Raw genomic sequence first — 16,988 nt, forward strand, 5'->3', positions numbered from 1 at the left:
GGGTACTGCACGGAACCAGGATAAGAGATTAGTCTTTGATTAATGGAAGTATGAATGTATTTAAGCCTTTAACGGATGAGTGTCTCTAAATCATCTTCATTTTCCCATTGTTACATAGGAATAAGTGTGATGTCTGGAGCCTCCAGCAGGGGGCAGCAGCTCATCATCATCACCACCACCACCTGGACAGTTTATGCAGGTCGAGTGTTAAATAACAGGATTAACAGAAGTTTATAGACATCATCCTGATTTATTCATATGTTAATATATAAGAAACACGTTGCTGTTCACCATTTTTTATTGTTTATATTCATATTTTTATTATTGCCGCACAAATTAAACCTTCCTTGCAATACTTGAAAGAACAGAGAAAAATATATTTTACAAAATATCACCAATAAGAACCAGCTTTTGATCTCGTAACGGACATAAGATTCCCATCATGCATCATGACCCAATTCTAACCAGCATGCATTGCTGTTCATTTAGTGAATGATGGTCCATTTACAGTCAAACAGACCATAAAGGGGATGACTTAGGGCGGGGCCTAACGCTGATTGACAGGTCCTTCATCAAAAAATAACCACCTACGAGGAACAGGGCCCTGGTTTCTTTTGAATCTTAACAGACGGATGAGATGACGTAGATCAGGTTTTTCGGTTCCCCAAAGTAGGTTTGCCTGAATCACCATAGCAACACATGGAACAACTTGAACCTGCTCTGGTGAGGTCCATCTGAGCTGCTGGATTAGTTCACTACACTCTTCCTCATTGAGACGCTGCAGCGTCACTGTCCCACACGCTGTCTCTCACTGTCTCTCCTACTGTCCCACAGACTGTGTCTCATACTATCTCACACACTGTCTCTCATACTGTCCCTCATACTGTCCTACACACTGTCTCTCATACTGTCCCACACACTGTCTCATACTGTCCCACACGCTGTCTCTCATACTATCCCACACACTGTCTCTCATACTGTCCCACACGCTGTCTCTCATATTGTCCCACACGCTGTCTCTCATATTGTCCCACACGCTGTCTCTCCTATTGTCCCACACGCTGTCTCTCATACTGTCCCACACGCTGTCTCTCATATTGTCCCACACGCTGTCTCTCCTATTGTCCCACACGCTGTCTCTCCTATTGTCCCACACTCTGTCTCTCCTACTGTCTCACACGCTGTCTCTCCTACTGTCCCACACGCTGTCTCTCCTACTGTCCCACTGACTGTCTCTTCTACTGTCCCACACGCTGTCTCTCCTACTGTTTCACAAGCTGTCTCTCCTACTGTCTCACATGCTGCCTCTCATTCTGTCCCAAACGCTGTCTCTCCTACTGTTCCAAATGCTGTGTCTCATACTGTCCCACACACTGTCTCTCATTCTGTCTCACACATTCTCTCATTGTGACTCAAAGTCTCTAGTCTGCATCCTTGTAGCCTCCAGCCTTCAGCAGCCTTGGTAGACCTGAGCTGGTCCTCCAACAACCACACAGGCTGAACCAAAAGGTCTCTGACATGGGACGGTCTGTCCTATGGAGGGACTTCCTACTTGCGTCATCAGCATTATCTCCACTGCTCCCGTTTCGGTTTCCGTTAAATGTAAAAACGATGTGATAAAATGCAATGTAAGTCGATTTGGATAAAAGCATCTGTAATGTAAAGATGAGTAGTTAAAACCATCCTTGTCTTTCTGTTTCAGTGGAGGACGGAGGGACAACAACCAGAGAGACGCTAATGTGTAAACGTTTTTATTTCAGTTTTTTGTTTTAACACTTGTTAATTGTAGTATCACTGCAGTATTATTGAAGTAATAATGCAGTAATACTACAGTGCTACTGCAATCTGTTGGGTTCAATCTTCGCCTCTCCGTTCTGCTTCTCATTCAGAGAACGTTGAGGCACTCTGGAAGCCTGGACAACAGCCTGCAACACAACGATAAGAATCCAACCATCAGACATCCAACTATTAGACATAGCAACATCCAACAGTTTGCATCTCGACTACGGGGCCTTCAGGCATCCAGGCGACCTGAAATTAAAATAAGTATCTTTTCTTTTAAACAGTCTGCTAAATTTGTTGTTGATTCTACTGTTTTTAACTAGATTGCTAGTTTGCTTTGGCTTGTGCCGTTTTTAGTGACAGTTCTTGCTGTAGACTCTGCTGTATTACATTAATCTGAATGCTAGCGTGCCCTCCTATCGCAGACTTCATCTCCGGCTTCACTATCCAGCAGTCGCCTGACTTCCTCGCTCTCACTGAGACCTGGACCACACCGGAGAACACATCCACTCTGCTCTCTACTCCGCCTTCAGCCACACACCCAGACCCTCTGGCAGGGGTGGTGGCACAGGTTTACTCATTTCATCCACCTACTATGTTTTGAATTCCATGCTGTGACGGTTACTGACCCGGTACAATTAAATATTGTTGTTCTTTACCGTCCGACAGGCTCTTTGGGTAATTTCTTGGAAGAATTGGACATCCTCCTGTCCAACTTCCCTGAAAAAGGCCCTCAACTCATCCTCCTAGGAGACTTCAACATCCTGACAGAGAAGTCATCTGACCTTTCACTCCTACTTTCTTCCTTTGCACTGTCACTCAATCCCTCTCCTCCTATTCACAAAGCTGAAGATTACATCTTCATTAGAAACTCTGCCAGCATCGGAAAGGAAATGACGTAAATACAAACAACGCGATGACCTGCATGCGTTTCAGTGTCTTCTCTTCCCTCTTTTTCTGCCTCTCTCTCTGCTGTCAAAAGCTCTTTCTACCAATCCAGAATTGAGTCCTCATTTTCTGACCTCAAAATACTATTTTCTATCTTCACCAACCTCCTTAAACCCCCCAGTCCTCCTCCACCATCCACGCTCCTCTTTCTCAAACCCACCTCTATCCCTCTCGCTTCCCTCTTTCACCCCTCTGTCTCCTAACCAAGTTCTTACCTTAGTAACCTCTGCCTGTCCCACCACCTGCCTTCTCGACCCCATTACATCCCACATTCTACAGTCGCTCCTGACCTTCTTCCTTTTCTTCACCTGTCTCATTACCTCTTCTCTGTTATCTGGCTGTTTTCTCAACTCTGTGAAGGAGGCGTTAACCCACTCCTGAAGAAACCCACCCTCGACCCTTCTGAAGAAAACAACTACAGACCGGTATCTCTTCTTCCCTTTCTGTCCAAAACTATTGAACGTGCATCTTTAACCAACACTCCTCCTACCTCCACCGTAACAACCTCCTTGCCCCCCACCAGTCAGGCTTCAAGGCCGTTCTACAGAGACTGTTCTCCTCGCTGTCTCAGAACAACTCCACGCTGCTAGAGCCGCCTCTTTCTCCTCTGTCCTCATCCTTCTGGCTCTGCTCTCTCCCTTCTCTCGTCCTTGATGGTCGCACATACAGGGTAACCTGGAGAGGATCTGTGTCGGAACCTTGTCCTCTTACTACTGAAGTTCCTCAGGGCTCCGTCCTGGGTCCCCTCCTCTTCTCTATCTACACCAACTCTCACTCAGAAGGAGGCGCAGGTACTAATTCAGGCTCGTGTCATCTCCTTGACTATTGTAACTCTCTCCTGGCAGGTCTCCCTGCTCCATTCCACCTCTGCAGCTCATCCAGAATGCAGCAGCTCGACTGGTCTTCAACCTTTCTAAACTCTCCCACACTACTCCACTCCTCCTTTCTTCACTTATCACCAGTGGCTGCCTCATCCAGTTCAAAACATTGGTGCTCACGTAGCATGCTGTGAATGGATGGGGTCCAGTCTCCATCCAGGACATGGTCAAACCCTCCATCCCAACATCAAGCTGCTTGTTCCTCCCTCACTGAGAGCAAAACACTCGACTAGATCACGACTCTTTGCTGCGTCAGCTAAATGACATGTGATGGAATGTTACTGTCAGACATCCAACTATCAGAGATCAGAGTTGTGTTTAGACCTTGAAGCTCCTCTTCCTCTTCTGCACGTTCTGTTCAGGGTGACAAATGATGACGTAGACCTTTGGCATGTAGAGCATCCCGAGAGAGACAAACGCACTGAGAGACATGGAGATAGTCAGCGTGGCAGTCTGGATGAACATCTATAGAGAAGGGAAGAGACATTTATTGAGAAATAACCTCACCAGCTGGAGCACCTGTTCAATGACACCAGAACCACCTGCAGCAGAGGTCCCAAACCACCATCTGGTATCGGGCCGCACCACAGAAGGAACGCACTTCTTTTTTTAATTGACCGCATTCTCTCCTAATCATGTGTGCACGTCTCTTATGTTCTACACAAGAACCACCTACGGGACCCAGTGACACAAGGAGTAGCGAATATTTTCTGAACTCCACAGATTTGGGAGGTGTGATCATTTCTACAGTTAGAGAAATCTTCATCTCAGAACGTTTTTTTAAAATGTTTCAGTATCAATAGGCAGGGAATTAATCTTTGTAATGAAGAAACACAATGTAATAGTCAGTGTGAGACAAGAAGAGGACCAATGAGGAGAAGAGGACGAGTAATTCATCGTTGAAGAATATCTTTTAATTGTCAGATGTTTTGTTTAATCTTGCAAACACACACTATCAATCTCAGATTCCTTTCGCTTCTCCTTAAAGGGAGGAAGGAAACAACAGATTTATCCAGTATAGGAACCAGTAAATCAAAGATGGCAGTGGGCTTAGTGGTGGCCTGACTCTGAATTGATCCCGTTAATTTGACTACATTTTTGTTACCTTCTCCGTGGACTTGGCAGTACCAAAAAAGATTGGTACAAAGGCCAGCCAGATGATGCAAGTGGTGTACATGGTGAATCCGATTGGCTTGGCCTCGTTGAACGTCTCCGGAACACCTCGACTTTTCACAGCGTACACCGTGCACGTCACCTAGCAACAAAAAGAGCACAAGTTACCTAGCAACAAAGGCAGGAAAGGCTTTTTACAACACTTGTGTATAAATGGTCAAAAACCAATGTGTAATTAGAAGAGAGGTTTGGAGAAGTCAAAAGCATAAAAGCAGATCAGCTGCTCTTTAACATGGAGATCAATACTGGAGCAGCACCTTACCATTAGTACAATACTATAGCTGAGGCAGCAGATGATTGACAGGTCCGACATGTCACATTTCAGAATGCCTCGGGCCAGATCCGGGTTGGGGGGGCGGAGCTCCTCGTAGTCAATGATGGTGTGAGGAGGGACAACGCCGAACCACACAAACACCCCGAGGACCTGAAAGACGGAGTGTTGACAGGTGAACCGTGTCTCAAGCTGTGGACGGACGGTAGTTGGATACCCGTGTTCTCACCTGGACGGAGATGAGGAAGAAGGTGATGATGAGCTGTGAGGTGGGGCTGATGAACTTTGGTGGGGTCACCGACCTCTTGCCCTGTTCGAAGATGCGGTAGATGCGGTTGGTTTTGGTCAACATGGCCGAGTAGGTGATGGCCATGCCGAGGCCCAGCAGGAGGCGACGGAACGCACAAGCCACCGCACCTGGCTCCGCAATCATCAGGAAAGTGATCAGGTAGATCAGGAAGATACCTGCAGAGAGGGGGACAGATAGAGGCTGGGATTCTTCTCCTGGGGGGTGAATACCCAGTAACTTTGATTTATCCGAGACACACTTAATCAAAGAATATGTTTAATATGGATCTTTTTCTGTCCCCCAACGGGACGGCTTGGTCATCTGTCCTCTGGCAACTGTAATAAAACTGAACAACAAAACACCTCTGGCTGAATCCTTATTTATTTGATATCAATAACACTGCACTACTGTCTTTGTTTAATTTTATAATCTAATTTAAATTAATAAATATTTCACCCCACTGTACATACTCCTATCTCACTTTCACTTATATGTAATATGTTCTGCTTTACTATTTTGTTTCACTGTGTATATATTGTATTTGTTTATTTTTTGCTAGAACACCACACTACTTTAAAAAAGCAAAGACTAATGAGACAATTGAGCGTTATCGGACAACTCCTAGTCCCTAGCAGACTTCTTCTCTGTGGACATCAGGGCCTCAATGGCATCAGCGTTAGAAACTCATACAATCTTCCTTTAACCACTCATTATTTAGCCTTATTTAAGCAGAAAGGTTCCATCGACATACAATGTCTCATTTCCAGGGGGTCCTAGCAAAATCAAAGTACAAATAGGGACAGATAACATCAATACACAACAACAGAGACAAAATCAACATTTACACTTCTTAAAAGCAACAATATTGCTCCGTAAAACAATCAGTAGGTGCCAAATATGTCCTTCAAATGTCTTTACTTAATATGTACACTGGGTGGCGCTGTTCTTGGGTCCTGTGCTGTACTATATACGGTCATTATTGACAGCAGGTGTTGGACCCCGGAAAGTGAAAGGCTTTTGACCGCTGTCTCAGTAAGAAGGAGTCAAAGAGTATTTGTACAATAGCAAAAACAAATGAACTAAAACCAACAGCAACGTAAGCGTGTCTACAATCAAAGGTGAGCGCGGAGGTGACTGATGCTGACAGACAGAACAGCTCCTTTTACAGTATAATAAATACGTTTTAACATACAAACATAAGGTTTAATATAGTATTTACTATTAGTATCGGTTAAGCCTTACCAGATAGCGAAGAATGGTTTAATTAAACCAGCAATCTTTGGGTGGTTGGGACCATCAGGAGAACCTTTGAGTCCATGTTGTTCAGTCATGAGTCCATGAAAACTGATATGTACTTTGGTCATTTACATTATAAAGCTATTGCAATAACTCTCGTTCTCGTTGAATAATGTATCTGAAAATAATGAATTGTCCTTAAACACCAAAGCTGGTTATTGGACAAATATTTATTTTCATATTGTAAGAAAACACTTCATAAACTTTCATTGTGATGCTGACGATACTTAATTATATTTATCGATCAAAGCAGACAAAACCAAACCAACCAGCTTGATAAACTTTAAAGGACATAAACAACTGATGACCAGCAACTTCCTGATGTTAAACTCTGAAGTCAGCTGTGTGGTGGTGTATTTATTCTGGTAACCAGCAGCACTGTAAAGAATCTTAGAGTTCTCTTTGACCAGGATGAGTCCTTCAATGTTCACATGAAGCACACCTCAACGCTTTTTTTCATCTACGTGATATATCAAAAATCAACTTGCTGTCTCAAAGTGATGCAGAAAAATCCCTCCCCTCACCCAGAGCAGTACTCTTCGTAGTGGTACCCATTTGTCAGCAGTACTTGTCGTAGTACTACCCACCTGTCAGCAGTACTTGTCGTAGTAGTACCCACCTGTCAGCAGTACGTAGCTGAGCTCCCTCCCTGATGCCCTGACGATGGGTGTATCGTTGAAGCGGATGAAGGTGATCACCACAGCACTTGTTGCTACGATGCCTAGTAGAGCAAGAGAAGCGGGTACTAGGGCCCAGGGAGAGTTCCACTCCAGTTTGATGATTGGAGTCTGACAACAGGTGGTTCTGTTGGGGGCGGGACGCATGTTTGATGGACAGGTCTCACAGGTAAACTCATCCAATTGGTACTGATACCCATCACAGAGCTGCAGACAGATTAGTGAGTTATCTTATCAATTGTTGTATGTATGTATTCATAAATCAAGCATATAAATATTTGTATATGTAAACCAGACATATAAAAAGACACAAAAATACTGGGACAGGTCAAAGAGACAGCTGAGAGAGACGTGTAGCTGCTAGTCTATCAGCTACAGCCTAGTGTGTTCTAAACAGGAGGAGATATTGATGAACTAAAGGGGTTTGAACCAAAATATCTCTGGAACATTAGTGTCTTTTTCTGCTGATAATAAAGATACAATGAAACTAAGATTGGAACCTGATCCTCTAAAGACCCTCAGTGCCCCCTTTAGGCTGCACTGTTGATGGATGATTGCTGGAAACAGCTGTTAATAATTCATCACTATTGTAAGGTCACATAAACATATTCATGTGTACTTTAGAACGAATCGTAATCGAGTCGTTGAGGGTTTACCTCACAGTGCCAGCAGCATGGAACTCCTTTCACCATCTTCTTTCTCTCTCCGGGGTTACAGGGAAAACTACAGATGGAGTCCGGAACAGACTTATCTCCTCCAGACCACTGCATCTCATCCAACTGATGGACAGAAAGAGAGGGAGACATACAGGTAGATAGACACAGGTACAGACAAACAGAAATGTGCATTGAGTAAAGAGGTACCCGCAGGTTTGAGCCCTATCTGCTCCATGTCCTTGAGCAAGACACCCAACCCTAACTGTTCTCCAGGCCCCTTTACGGCAGCACACCACCCCCATTGAGTGGGACGGGTTAAATGCAGAGAACTATTTCCCCACAGGGATTAATAAAGGATACTTCATTTATTTTCTTTATAGTAGTAGTAAAGAGAAACAGGTAGAGAGAGGGAGGGACACAGATACAGAAAGAAAGACAGGTTAATGGAGAGAGACAGGTAGAGAGACACATAGAAGGAGAGGGGTAGAGAAATCGGTCCAATCAGCTTCTTACATTGAGTTTCAGGTTATTGGTCCACTGGCCAATGACGTGGTAACCAGGATGGCTGTGATTGGTCATCTGGAACTGGAAGATGTCATAACGTCCAGGAGCGTCCCCGTTCTCATTGAACAAAACACTGGTACCTGCACTTCCTGTGGCACGCAAACAGGACGAGATGGGTCAGAGAGGAAGACATCCACCTGTGGTTCTACCAGTGCTTCCACTGGTTGTGTCAGCCTATTGGGAATGAATGGGTGAATGGAATGGTGTGTTTCAAGTTTGCGATGACTAGTGTGCTGTGACATGTATTGATTGCTGTGATCTTGTATGTTCACTGTGTATTGCGTTTGAACCGTGTGAGTTGCATGCACTACTGTTCTCCACACAAACTTCCAATTGGGCTAGCAAATCACTTTCGCTTTCACCTGGACAATTATTGACCAACGTATCGAGGGTCAAAGAGGAGGAGTATAAAAAAGAGGAAGCTGCTGACTTATGGAACACGGCAGGGACAACGAGACGGTGGCAGACGAACCGAACCGGCTGCTACGGATGGAAGCAGACGAGAGCACGCCATCGTCACCGAGAGCTCGGTGGATGATCGATACTCACAATTCGTGAGCTAAGGGCCGGTTGTTGATTACTATTTCCACTGCATTAGAAGGAACTACACGGACATCCTTTGGTACCACGAGAAGCCAACGTCGATTATAATACAACGCTCACGATATGCAGCATAAAGGGAAGTAAATTATCTCCCTAAACCCTATGTGTTGTATATTGGACTGACTGAGTTACTCCTTCTGTTCTGCTGTATGTGGCTGACGTCACTGGGGGATTCCAGGGAAGCCTCTTGTGGTACTTCTGTGTCCTGGGTTACAGATCCTGTCCTGGTGCACCAGATCAGCCCTCCCCCACCCCAACACCCATCAGAAGCAAAACCTGGCGAATTGTAGCAACTTTATTCTCCCCCACACTAGTGTCTGGGCTCCTAGGCGATGCTTCATCTGATCTCAACATCCCAGCCCCGGGACAGTTCTAATATTTACATTTTCTTAAAGAAATGCGGTATGCCTGCTCATCTGCTGCCTTCCAGCCAGCTTCTGAAGATGTTGGTGATTCATGTAAATGATTTAAATATTTAATCACGATTTATCGTCATAGTTACTTAAAATGAATCACAGCATGTAGCATGTAGCATGTAAATATACACTGGTGTTGAAAAGACTCCTCCAATTCCGTTTCCATTCTACTCCATTTCGCTCTTTCAGAGATTCTCGCCACCTGACCACGCCCGCCTCACCTGTGGCCTATAAATTGATTGTGAACCCTTTGCCTCATTCTTTGCACTCTCTCCCAGCACTCTGATGTGTACTGTGTGCGTCTACGTGAATTAACGTGAGTCAGTTTATTAATTTAATTGTCTTTATGATTTACTGACAGACTGTGTACTGTTAATTGATTCCTTTGTTTGTTGTCAGACATGTGCCAAGAGCCATGTGGGAAGATTGTTTGTTTGATCCATGTTCTTACGTCGGTTAATTTGGGATTAGTGAATTTATCTCTTTGTTAGTTTGTCTTGCCGAAGTCAACCTCTGCAAATAAAATACTACTGGTGGCGAGAAACCGTGCCTTCTCCATGCCTCATTATTCACTCCATATCATTTGAGGTCTTCTGACCGAGACTGTTTGCTCACCAAACCCTCCCTCCACCTGAAACCTTTCCATTACCCGACAGTTCTTACAGGTGTGATTTGTTTGTTAATTAGTTTAGTTTAAACTCTTTCGTAGCATTAATTGCTAATCACAATTAGCATTTCTCCTTCAATGGCAATTTTAGTTTAAATGCTAGCTATTCAGTCAAGTCATGATGGCCTTATGCTAATTTATGAGTGCTTTGTAAGACAATTTTCATGTTTCCAGTTTTACAAATTTAAGAGTCCACTAAAGTCCCTAAAATCAGTGTTGGATTGATGAGTCTTTATTCCATCTGCTGTTAGCTATCTGCTAACCTAACTTCCTAAAACAAGAGCAGAATAATAACAGGTTACCAATATAAGGTAATCTTACTACTTTGCTTTCAACCAGCTACTCAAACAGACAAGCCTGTTAACATTTTCAGACTACAGTCATCCATCCCCCCTTTTAGGGAAAACGTTAAAAGAATTGACGTTGTTAAAATGGGTTTGCATTAACGTTGTTAATAAAGCGTTTAACTGACAACACTAATGAAGGTTGATGATTGAAGGTAACTGAACCTTGTCCTCTTACCACTGGAGTTCCTCAGGGCTTTGTCCTGGGTCCCCTCTCCTATCTACACCAACTTTTCTTCCCCGGAAAAAACTCTCCCACTCAGGACCTGACTGAACTTCGATGACTCCGTGTTAACGCCCACTCTGACTGCTAGGAACCTCGGCGTGACACTTGACTCCCAACTCTCCCTGACTTCCAACATCACAGCGACAACACGATCCTGTAGATACATGCTCTACAACATCAGGAGAATACGACCCCTTCTCACTCAGAAGGCAGCGCAGGTACTGATTCAGGCTCTTGTCTTCTCCCGCCTTGACTACTGTAACTCTCTGCTGGCAGGTCTCTCTGCTACCGCCATACGACCACTGCAGCTCATCCAGAATGCAGCAGCTTGAATGCAAGGTCTTCAACCTTCCGAAATACTCCCACACCACTTCTCCGTTCTCTTCACTGGTTACCAGTGGCCGCCCGCATCCAGTTCAAAACATTGGTACTCACGTACCATGCTGTGAATGGATTGGGTCCAGTCTACATCCAGGACATGGTGAAACCCTACATCCCAACCCACACACTCCGCTCTGCATCAAGCTGCTTGTTCCTCCCTCTGAGAGAAAAACACTCAGCGAGATCGCGACTCTTTGCGCTTGGCTCCCAGATGGTGGAATGAGCTCTCTGATGACATCAGGACTGCAGAGAGCCATTACATCTTCCGCCGAAAACTCAAGACACACATCTTTAGACTCTACCTTGACTAAAACACTAACAAACTGTAGCACTAACAAATCATAGCACTTAAATTGTACGTATAATGGCACTTTTCTATAACATGTTTTGAAACTGCTTATTTGATGACAATCGTTACTTGTTCTACTGAGTTTGTATCTATGTGGAAATGCACTTATTGTCAGTCGCTTTGGATAAAAGCGTCAGCTAAATGACATGTAATGTAATAAAAGGTAGTTGGATAATTCATATAAGGGATGTGGTTGTCGTCTACTTATGGCCGAACTACCATTTCTTACATGCAATGCAAATCCTGCACCTCTCCCTCCAACCCATCCTGTGTGGCTCTCTGTATTCTCACCATTGAAATTGACGGCTCTGATGTAGTCCAGCAGCAGACGCCCCTCCACTGGATCCATGTCGCTGCACACCCCGGCTCTGCTGGGACACAGGTCCAGCTGCATGCTGTGCAGCGCGTAGGCCACTGTGTAGACCGCATCAATTACAAACTGGACCTTCCCCTCCTGCTCGTAGGCAGAGTCCTGACCGATCCGTTCCTCACCTGCAAGAACAAATGTATGGTGAAAGGGCGGAGGGGGTCCCACCGCCAGGGCCCGCATCCTCAGGTCCTACCTGTGCACTTCTTCTTTTCGGGGTCCACTTTGATTCCAGGACGGGTCAGTTTACACCTGAAGTCGTCCTCCCAGAACTCATTGAACCAAATGTTCCTCCGGTTGTTCTCCAGAGAACGAGACACAAAGTACTGATCAAACCCTGCGCGCACACATACACACACAGTCAGGTTCAGTCTCTTTCAGCCCGCCATGTTTTTCGGATTATTTCTACCGTCTATTGAAGCACGCTTGGGCAGAATTGTCACAGCGCCCTCAGCAACATCCTCTAGCTCGGTGATTGGGGAACTTTTTGCGCCCCAGCTGTCTGACCCCACGAACAGGAAGTGACCCGTCAGGTTAGCACGCTTCGCTGCCTCAAGGACACGCCTACCAGGAAGAGAGAGGAGTTGTCTGAGTCACGTGATTATGGCCTCTTTTGGACCGAATGTGAGATTGTCTGTGTTTTTACTTTATGTCATCCTCGTTGGCAAAAATGATCACTCCTCTGGCGTTACTCGTCTCCATCAGACGTTTTATGATCTTATCGAATTCTACGGCTGTCGGCTCGCGTGGAATCTTCACCGACTGAGCGATACATACCCCACCTGACAGAGAGAAAGATGGTTTACAGTGGGACAGGTTTACTATGAGACACAGGCTTAAAGAGACTGACTGAACATAGTAGTCTTAATGAGTAGGAACAAGGACTAGAGAACGAAGCAGTCTTATGAGTGTACTCAGTAGGTGGTGTAAGACCATAACTGACTATCAAAGAGATATTTGATTGTCTCCTGCCTTCAACAGTGCCAGGATGTAGGAACCAACTGACTTCTACAATTTCAAAGTCTCCATATTCTACCTGTCTCTTGAAGTTGAAGTTGTTCAGCAGTTAGCACGATATGGATATTATGAATCTGTCTCTGTTGACAGGATGTACCACAATCCTTCAAGGTAGCTGTAGTTGAACCTCTTCTTAAGAAACCTACTCTAGTTCCAGAGGTGTTGGCTACAGACCTATCTCTAATCTTCCCTTCCTCTAAGATCTTAGCAAAATCCATGACAAATCAAGTGCGTGACTTTCTACAAAACAATGCTTTGTTTGAGGATTTCCAGTGAGGATTTTGAGTGCATCATAGCGCAGAGAAGGCACTGGTGAAAATGATGAATGATCTTCTACTTGCATCGGACCAAGGACTCGTCTCTATTCTTGTCTTGCTGGACCTCAGTGCCGCATTTGATACCATCGATCACTGTATCCTGCTGCAGAGACTAGAACACTTGATCGTATTTATCTGATTGATCCCAGCAGAGATGGAAAGTAACGAATAACATTTACTCGTGTTACTGTAATTGAGTAGTTTTTTTGTGTACTTCTACTTTATGTATTTAAGTATTAAGTATTTTTTTTAATCTGTAATTTTACATTTACTTGAGTACAACATTTTGTTACTCTTTCCACCTCTGGATCCCAGTTTGTGTTTGTGAATGATGAATCCTCGAGGACCACCAATGTTGGTCACGGAGTCCCACAAGGTTCGGATCATTTTTATTTACCCTCTATATGCTTCCTTTGGGCGACGTTATCAGAAAACACAGCATAAACTTCTATTGTTATGCAGACGATACTCAACTGTAACTATCTATCAAGCCAGAAGAGAACGACCAGCTTGTTAGACTTCAGGATTGTCTTGGAGACATCAAAACCTGGATGACCTGCAACTTCCTGATGCTAAACTCAGAAAAAAACGGAAGTTATCATAATAGGCCCAGAGCACCTTCGAAGTCAGCTGTCACGTGATACAGTCTCTATGGATGGAATTGCTCTGGTATCCAACAGCACCGTCAGAAATCTTGGAGTTCTCTTTGACCAGGATGTGTCCTTCAACTCTCATATAAAGAAGACTTAAAGGACTACCTTTTTTCATCCACGTAATATATCGCAAATCAGGAACTTCCGGTCTCAAAGTGATGCAGAAAAACTAGTTCATGCATTTGTTACTTCTAGACTGGATTACTCTTCAGACTAAACCTCCACTAAAACACTAACTGTAGCACTTAAAGTGTACTTATACTTGTAAGTACTTATCTATAACAAGTTGTAAATCGGCTCATTTTCTTGTTTCTTGTTCTTCTGAGTTTGTTTCCTTATGGTTGAAATGCACTTATTGTACATTTGGATAAAAGCCTCCGCTAAATGGCATGTAATGTAATATAGCGGTCTTATGAGTGTACTCAGTATTAAGGTGACCTACCCGCCTCTCTGGAGATCTGCATGAAGGCCTCCACTCCGCTCTCCCCATAGTTCCCCTCTGAGGCCAACGTGGACACGTAGTTCCACCCCAGAGCTCTGACGATGTCCAGCATGGCCTGAGCCTGGTACGAGTCCGGAGGAACAACCCGGGAGAAGAAGTCGTACCGGTTATTATCGCTGAGCTCCGGAGCCGTTGACGCATAGCTCACCTGAGGGATCTGGGTCAATAATTAACAAATCACTAATCCAAAAAAAGGAAAGGAGCAGATGACAGCATTTGTAATTATAAAGCATAATAAAATATTTTAAATTGATCATTTAATAAGAAATAAAGTATTTTTAATGTATATACATTTATAAGAAAAGGTTTTTGCATGAGTAATAAAATGTAGGAAATGTTTTAGATCTTAGTTAACATTAGACTTGTGACCAGCTCTTAGCACTTAGTTAACCTCAGATCTGAGACCAGCTCTTAGCTCTTAGTTAACCCTGGCATAAGGCCTTAAACTGACAGAGGTTCATTTTTCATGTGAGATCATGTTGATTGTAAGGGACTGAAGGGCAGAATAGGGGAGGCAGTATATGATCCAGCTAGAAGGCGTCCACAGACTCCGTCAGGGGAAGTCAGATCAAGTGTACCAGGAGACACACCAGGATCTCATCTCCTCATCAAGTACTGGCCACGAAAGGACAAGCAGGGAAGACGTGTTGGGAGAAGAGCAGTGTGCTGCTCCCTTAGATCTACGGGGGGGGAGTAAGTCCCTGTAGGGCTGGTGGTGGCCTGGTCCGATTCTGAGAGTTTAATTTAGTTGTACAAACGCATTCTGGAAAGGAGTTTATTTATGTGTTGTTTTTGTTTCTTGATGTTGTTTTATTAAAACTATTAATTGCATATCATCCGCCTCTGTACTGACATTTATTTTGGAGTCCTCTGTGCAACCCTGTTACATGATGAAGTTCAATAAAGTGAGATTTTCCTGAGTCAGAGCTCAGTGTTGAATTAACATATGTACCCACACACAAATACCCACACAAACACTAAACACATACATCTACACACAAACACACACACACAGGATTAGTGTTGTGTAAAAGCTGCTGAATGTGTGTCAGAGCTCCAATAAATTGAAACACAATCACATTAACACACAACATGTTTTTGTCTGTGTGTGTGTGTGCAGATTAATGAAGGATGAGTTCCTAAAAGAAGACCTCGTTACGCCAGTCATCTTCATCATCAGAGAGAAGCTTTAGTGGAGCGGATATGACCATCAACTCTCTGTGTTCAGGTCGTATCAAACCTCTCTTGGTCGATGTGTTTCTCCCTTTGACATAAATCTATTTCTCTTTCTGAACATGCCCTCTCCTCAAAAATAACAAAAGCATTCATCATAGTCATCATATAACTCTGAGGTGTTATGAACTATGATGATTCTTGACTGTCTCTAGTGGCTCAGGTAAAATAGTTAGAGCTGGTTTAGGGTCAATAGTTAGGGCTGGTTTAGGGACCACATAAATCATGTAGACCACATAATCCACGTGGACCACATAAATCATGTAGACCACATAATCCACGTGGACCACATGAATCATGTAGACCACATAATCTACGTGGACCACATGGACCACTTGAAGCTCGTGGACCACATGAACCACATGGACCACTTGAACATGATGGCAGACAGCAGATACATACAACATTCAGGAATGTTCAATCAGCGTGTTATTACATATCTGTATCTTGTACATAAACAGATAGGATTCCATGTATATTATCCTGTATACGATTACCTCAAACAGCCTCAGGATGTTGGCCACCATGATGGACACGGAACTGGCTGAAGCCCCGATGACTCCCACCACCCTCTCTGGCCTGCGGATGAGGGGCGGCTCTCCGTTGGAGCAGCGGATGTCCGATGTGTCCTTCTGGATCAGCGCCTGGACGAAGGTGAGGGACTGCTCCAGGGCGTAGGTGTCTCTGGAGCACGTGTCCAAGATCCGGGCCCCCAGCGTGATGTTGGGCAGCAGTTCCGGGTCGCTGTTGATCTGATCAAGAGCATATAACATGGCCTCCATGCGGTGGATGCCCTTCTCCTTCTTCAGCTCCCCACAGGGCAGACCATGGGGGCCACGCGAGTGGACGGGGAAGAGCCCCCCCAGAGTGATGTCACCAGGGATCTTTATGGAGTGGGGGTGAAAGTGCTGGTGGGAGGAGCTCACCTGGCCCACCTGTCCAGCAATCCACAGCCAGAGATAGAGTGTCGATCTAATGCAGAACAATGTGTGGGGGCAACAGAGTAGGGTGGAGGCAGGGATGTGGCCTGATGATGTCATTATGAGGTCCAGGTGAGAAGCTTCATCCTGCTGTGGAAGCCTGACAGATCAATACATCAATCAATCATTCAAGAAACATTACAGCTGTCGATGTTAATGTGTTAAACTGTGTGAAAATTGTGGCAGAGATTAATGCGGTAAAATATTTAATATAATATTACATATATAATATGTGCTTGTAGTCTTCATCAATTCTGCTACTGCATTAGAAACATTTTATTCTGGTATAATATTCTATACTTTTTGATGCAAAATAAACACCTTTGTTTATAAAACGTTTTGTTTGACTTGTATTTATTGAATGAGTTTCAGTAAAGCTTCCTTCATCACAGTGACATT

At 44.3% G+C, this 16,988-nt stretch overlaps 1 protein-coding gene and 1 long non-coding RNA gene across 3 annotated transcripts; one reads left to right on the forward strand and one right to left on the reverse strand.

Annotated features, from left to right (window-relative positions):
* The first annotated feature begins 1,598 nt into the window (after positions 1–1,598).
* Positions 1,599–3,005, forward strand: LOC119222859 (uncharacterized). Its single transcript, XR_005120836.2, has 3 exons — positions 1,599–1,628; positions 1,703–1,741; positions 1,890–3,005. It is a non-coding gene; the product is annotated as an uncharacterized LOC119222859 (long non-coding RNA).
* grm6a (glutamate receptor, metabotropic 6a) lies at positions 1,763–16,683 on the reverse strand. Of its 2 annotated transcripts, none has more exons than XM_037479777.2 (14): positions 16,107–16,683; positions 14,317–14,533; positions 12,534–12,669; positions 12,297–12,451; positions 12,084–12,224; positions 11,812–12,012; positions 8,484–8,623; positions 7,971–8,093; positions 7,257–7,521; positions 5,282–5,517; positions 5,044–5,205; positions 4,714–4,863; positions 3,933–4,073; positions 1,763–1,913 (listed from the first exon to the last, which is right to left on the reverse strand). In XM_037479777.2, the coding sequence occupies exons 1-14, from the start codon at positions 16,647–16,649 to the stop codon at positions 1,836–1,838; spliced, it is 2,688 nt and encodes an 895-aa protein (XP_037335674.1). In that variant the 5' UTR covers positions 16,650–16,683; the 3' UTR covers positions 1,763–1,835. The 2 variants fall into 2 exon arrangements, with proteins under 2 accessions (XP_037335674.1, XP_037335673.1); XM_037479776.2 differs by having other exon boundaries at positions 1,763–1,925.
* Positions 16,684–16,988: the final 305 nt, after the last annotated feature.

Source organism: Pungitius pungitius, chromosome 1 (assembly GCF_949316345.1).
Source record: "Pungitius pungitius chromosome 1, fPunPun2.1, whole genome shotgun sequence".
NCBI classification, from domain to species: domain Eukaryota; kingdom Metazoa; phylum Chordata; class Actinopteri; order Perciformes; family Gasterosteidae; genus Pungitius; species Pungitius pungitius.

Excerpts from the sequence above, each read along its gene's own strand:
- grm6a (XM_037479776.2), bottom strand. The coding sequence starts at position 16,649 with ATGACATCATCAGGCCACATCCCTGCCTCCACCCTACTCTGTTGCCCC. Across the intron at positions 12,670-14,316 it reads GCAGATCTCCAGAGAGGCGG|GTGGGGTATGTATCGCTCAG; the intron begins GTAGGTCACCTT and ends TCTCTCTGTCAG. Across the intron at positions 4,864-5,043 it reads GCTATAGTATTGTACTAATG|GTGACGTGCACGGTGTACGC; the intron begins GTAAGGTGCTGC and ends TTTTGTTGCTAG.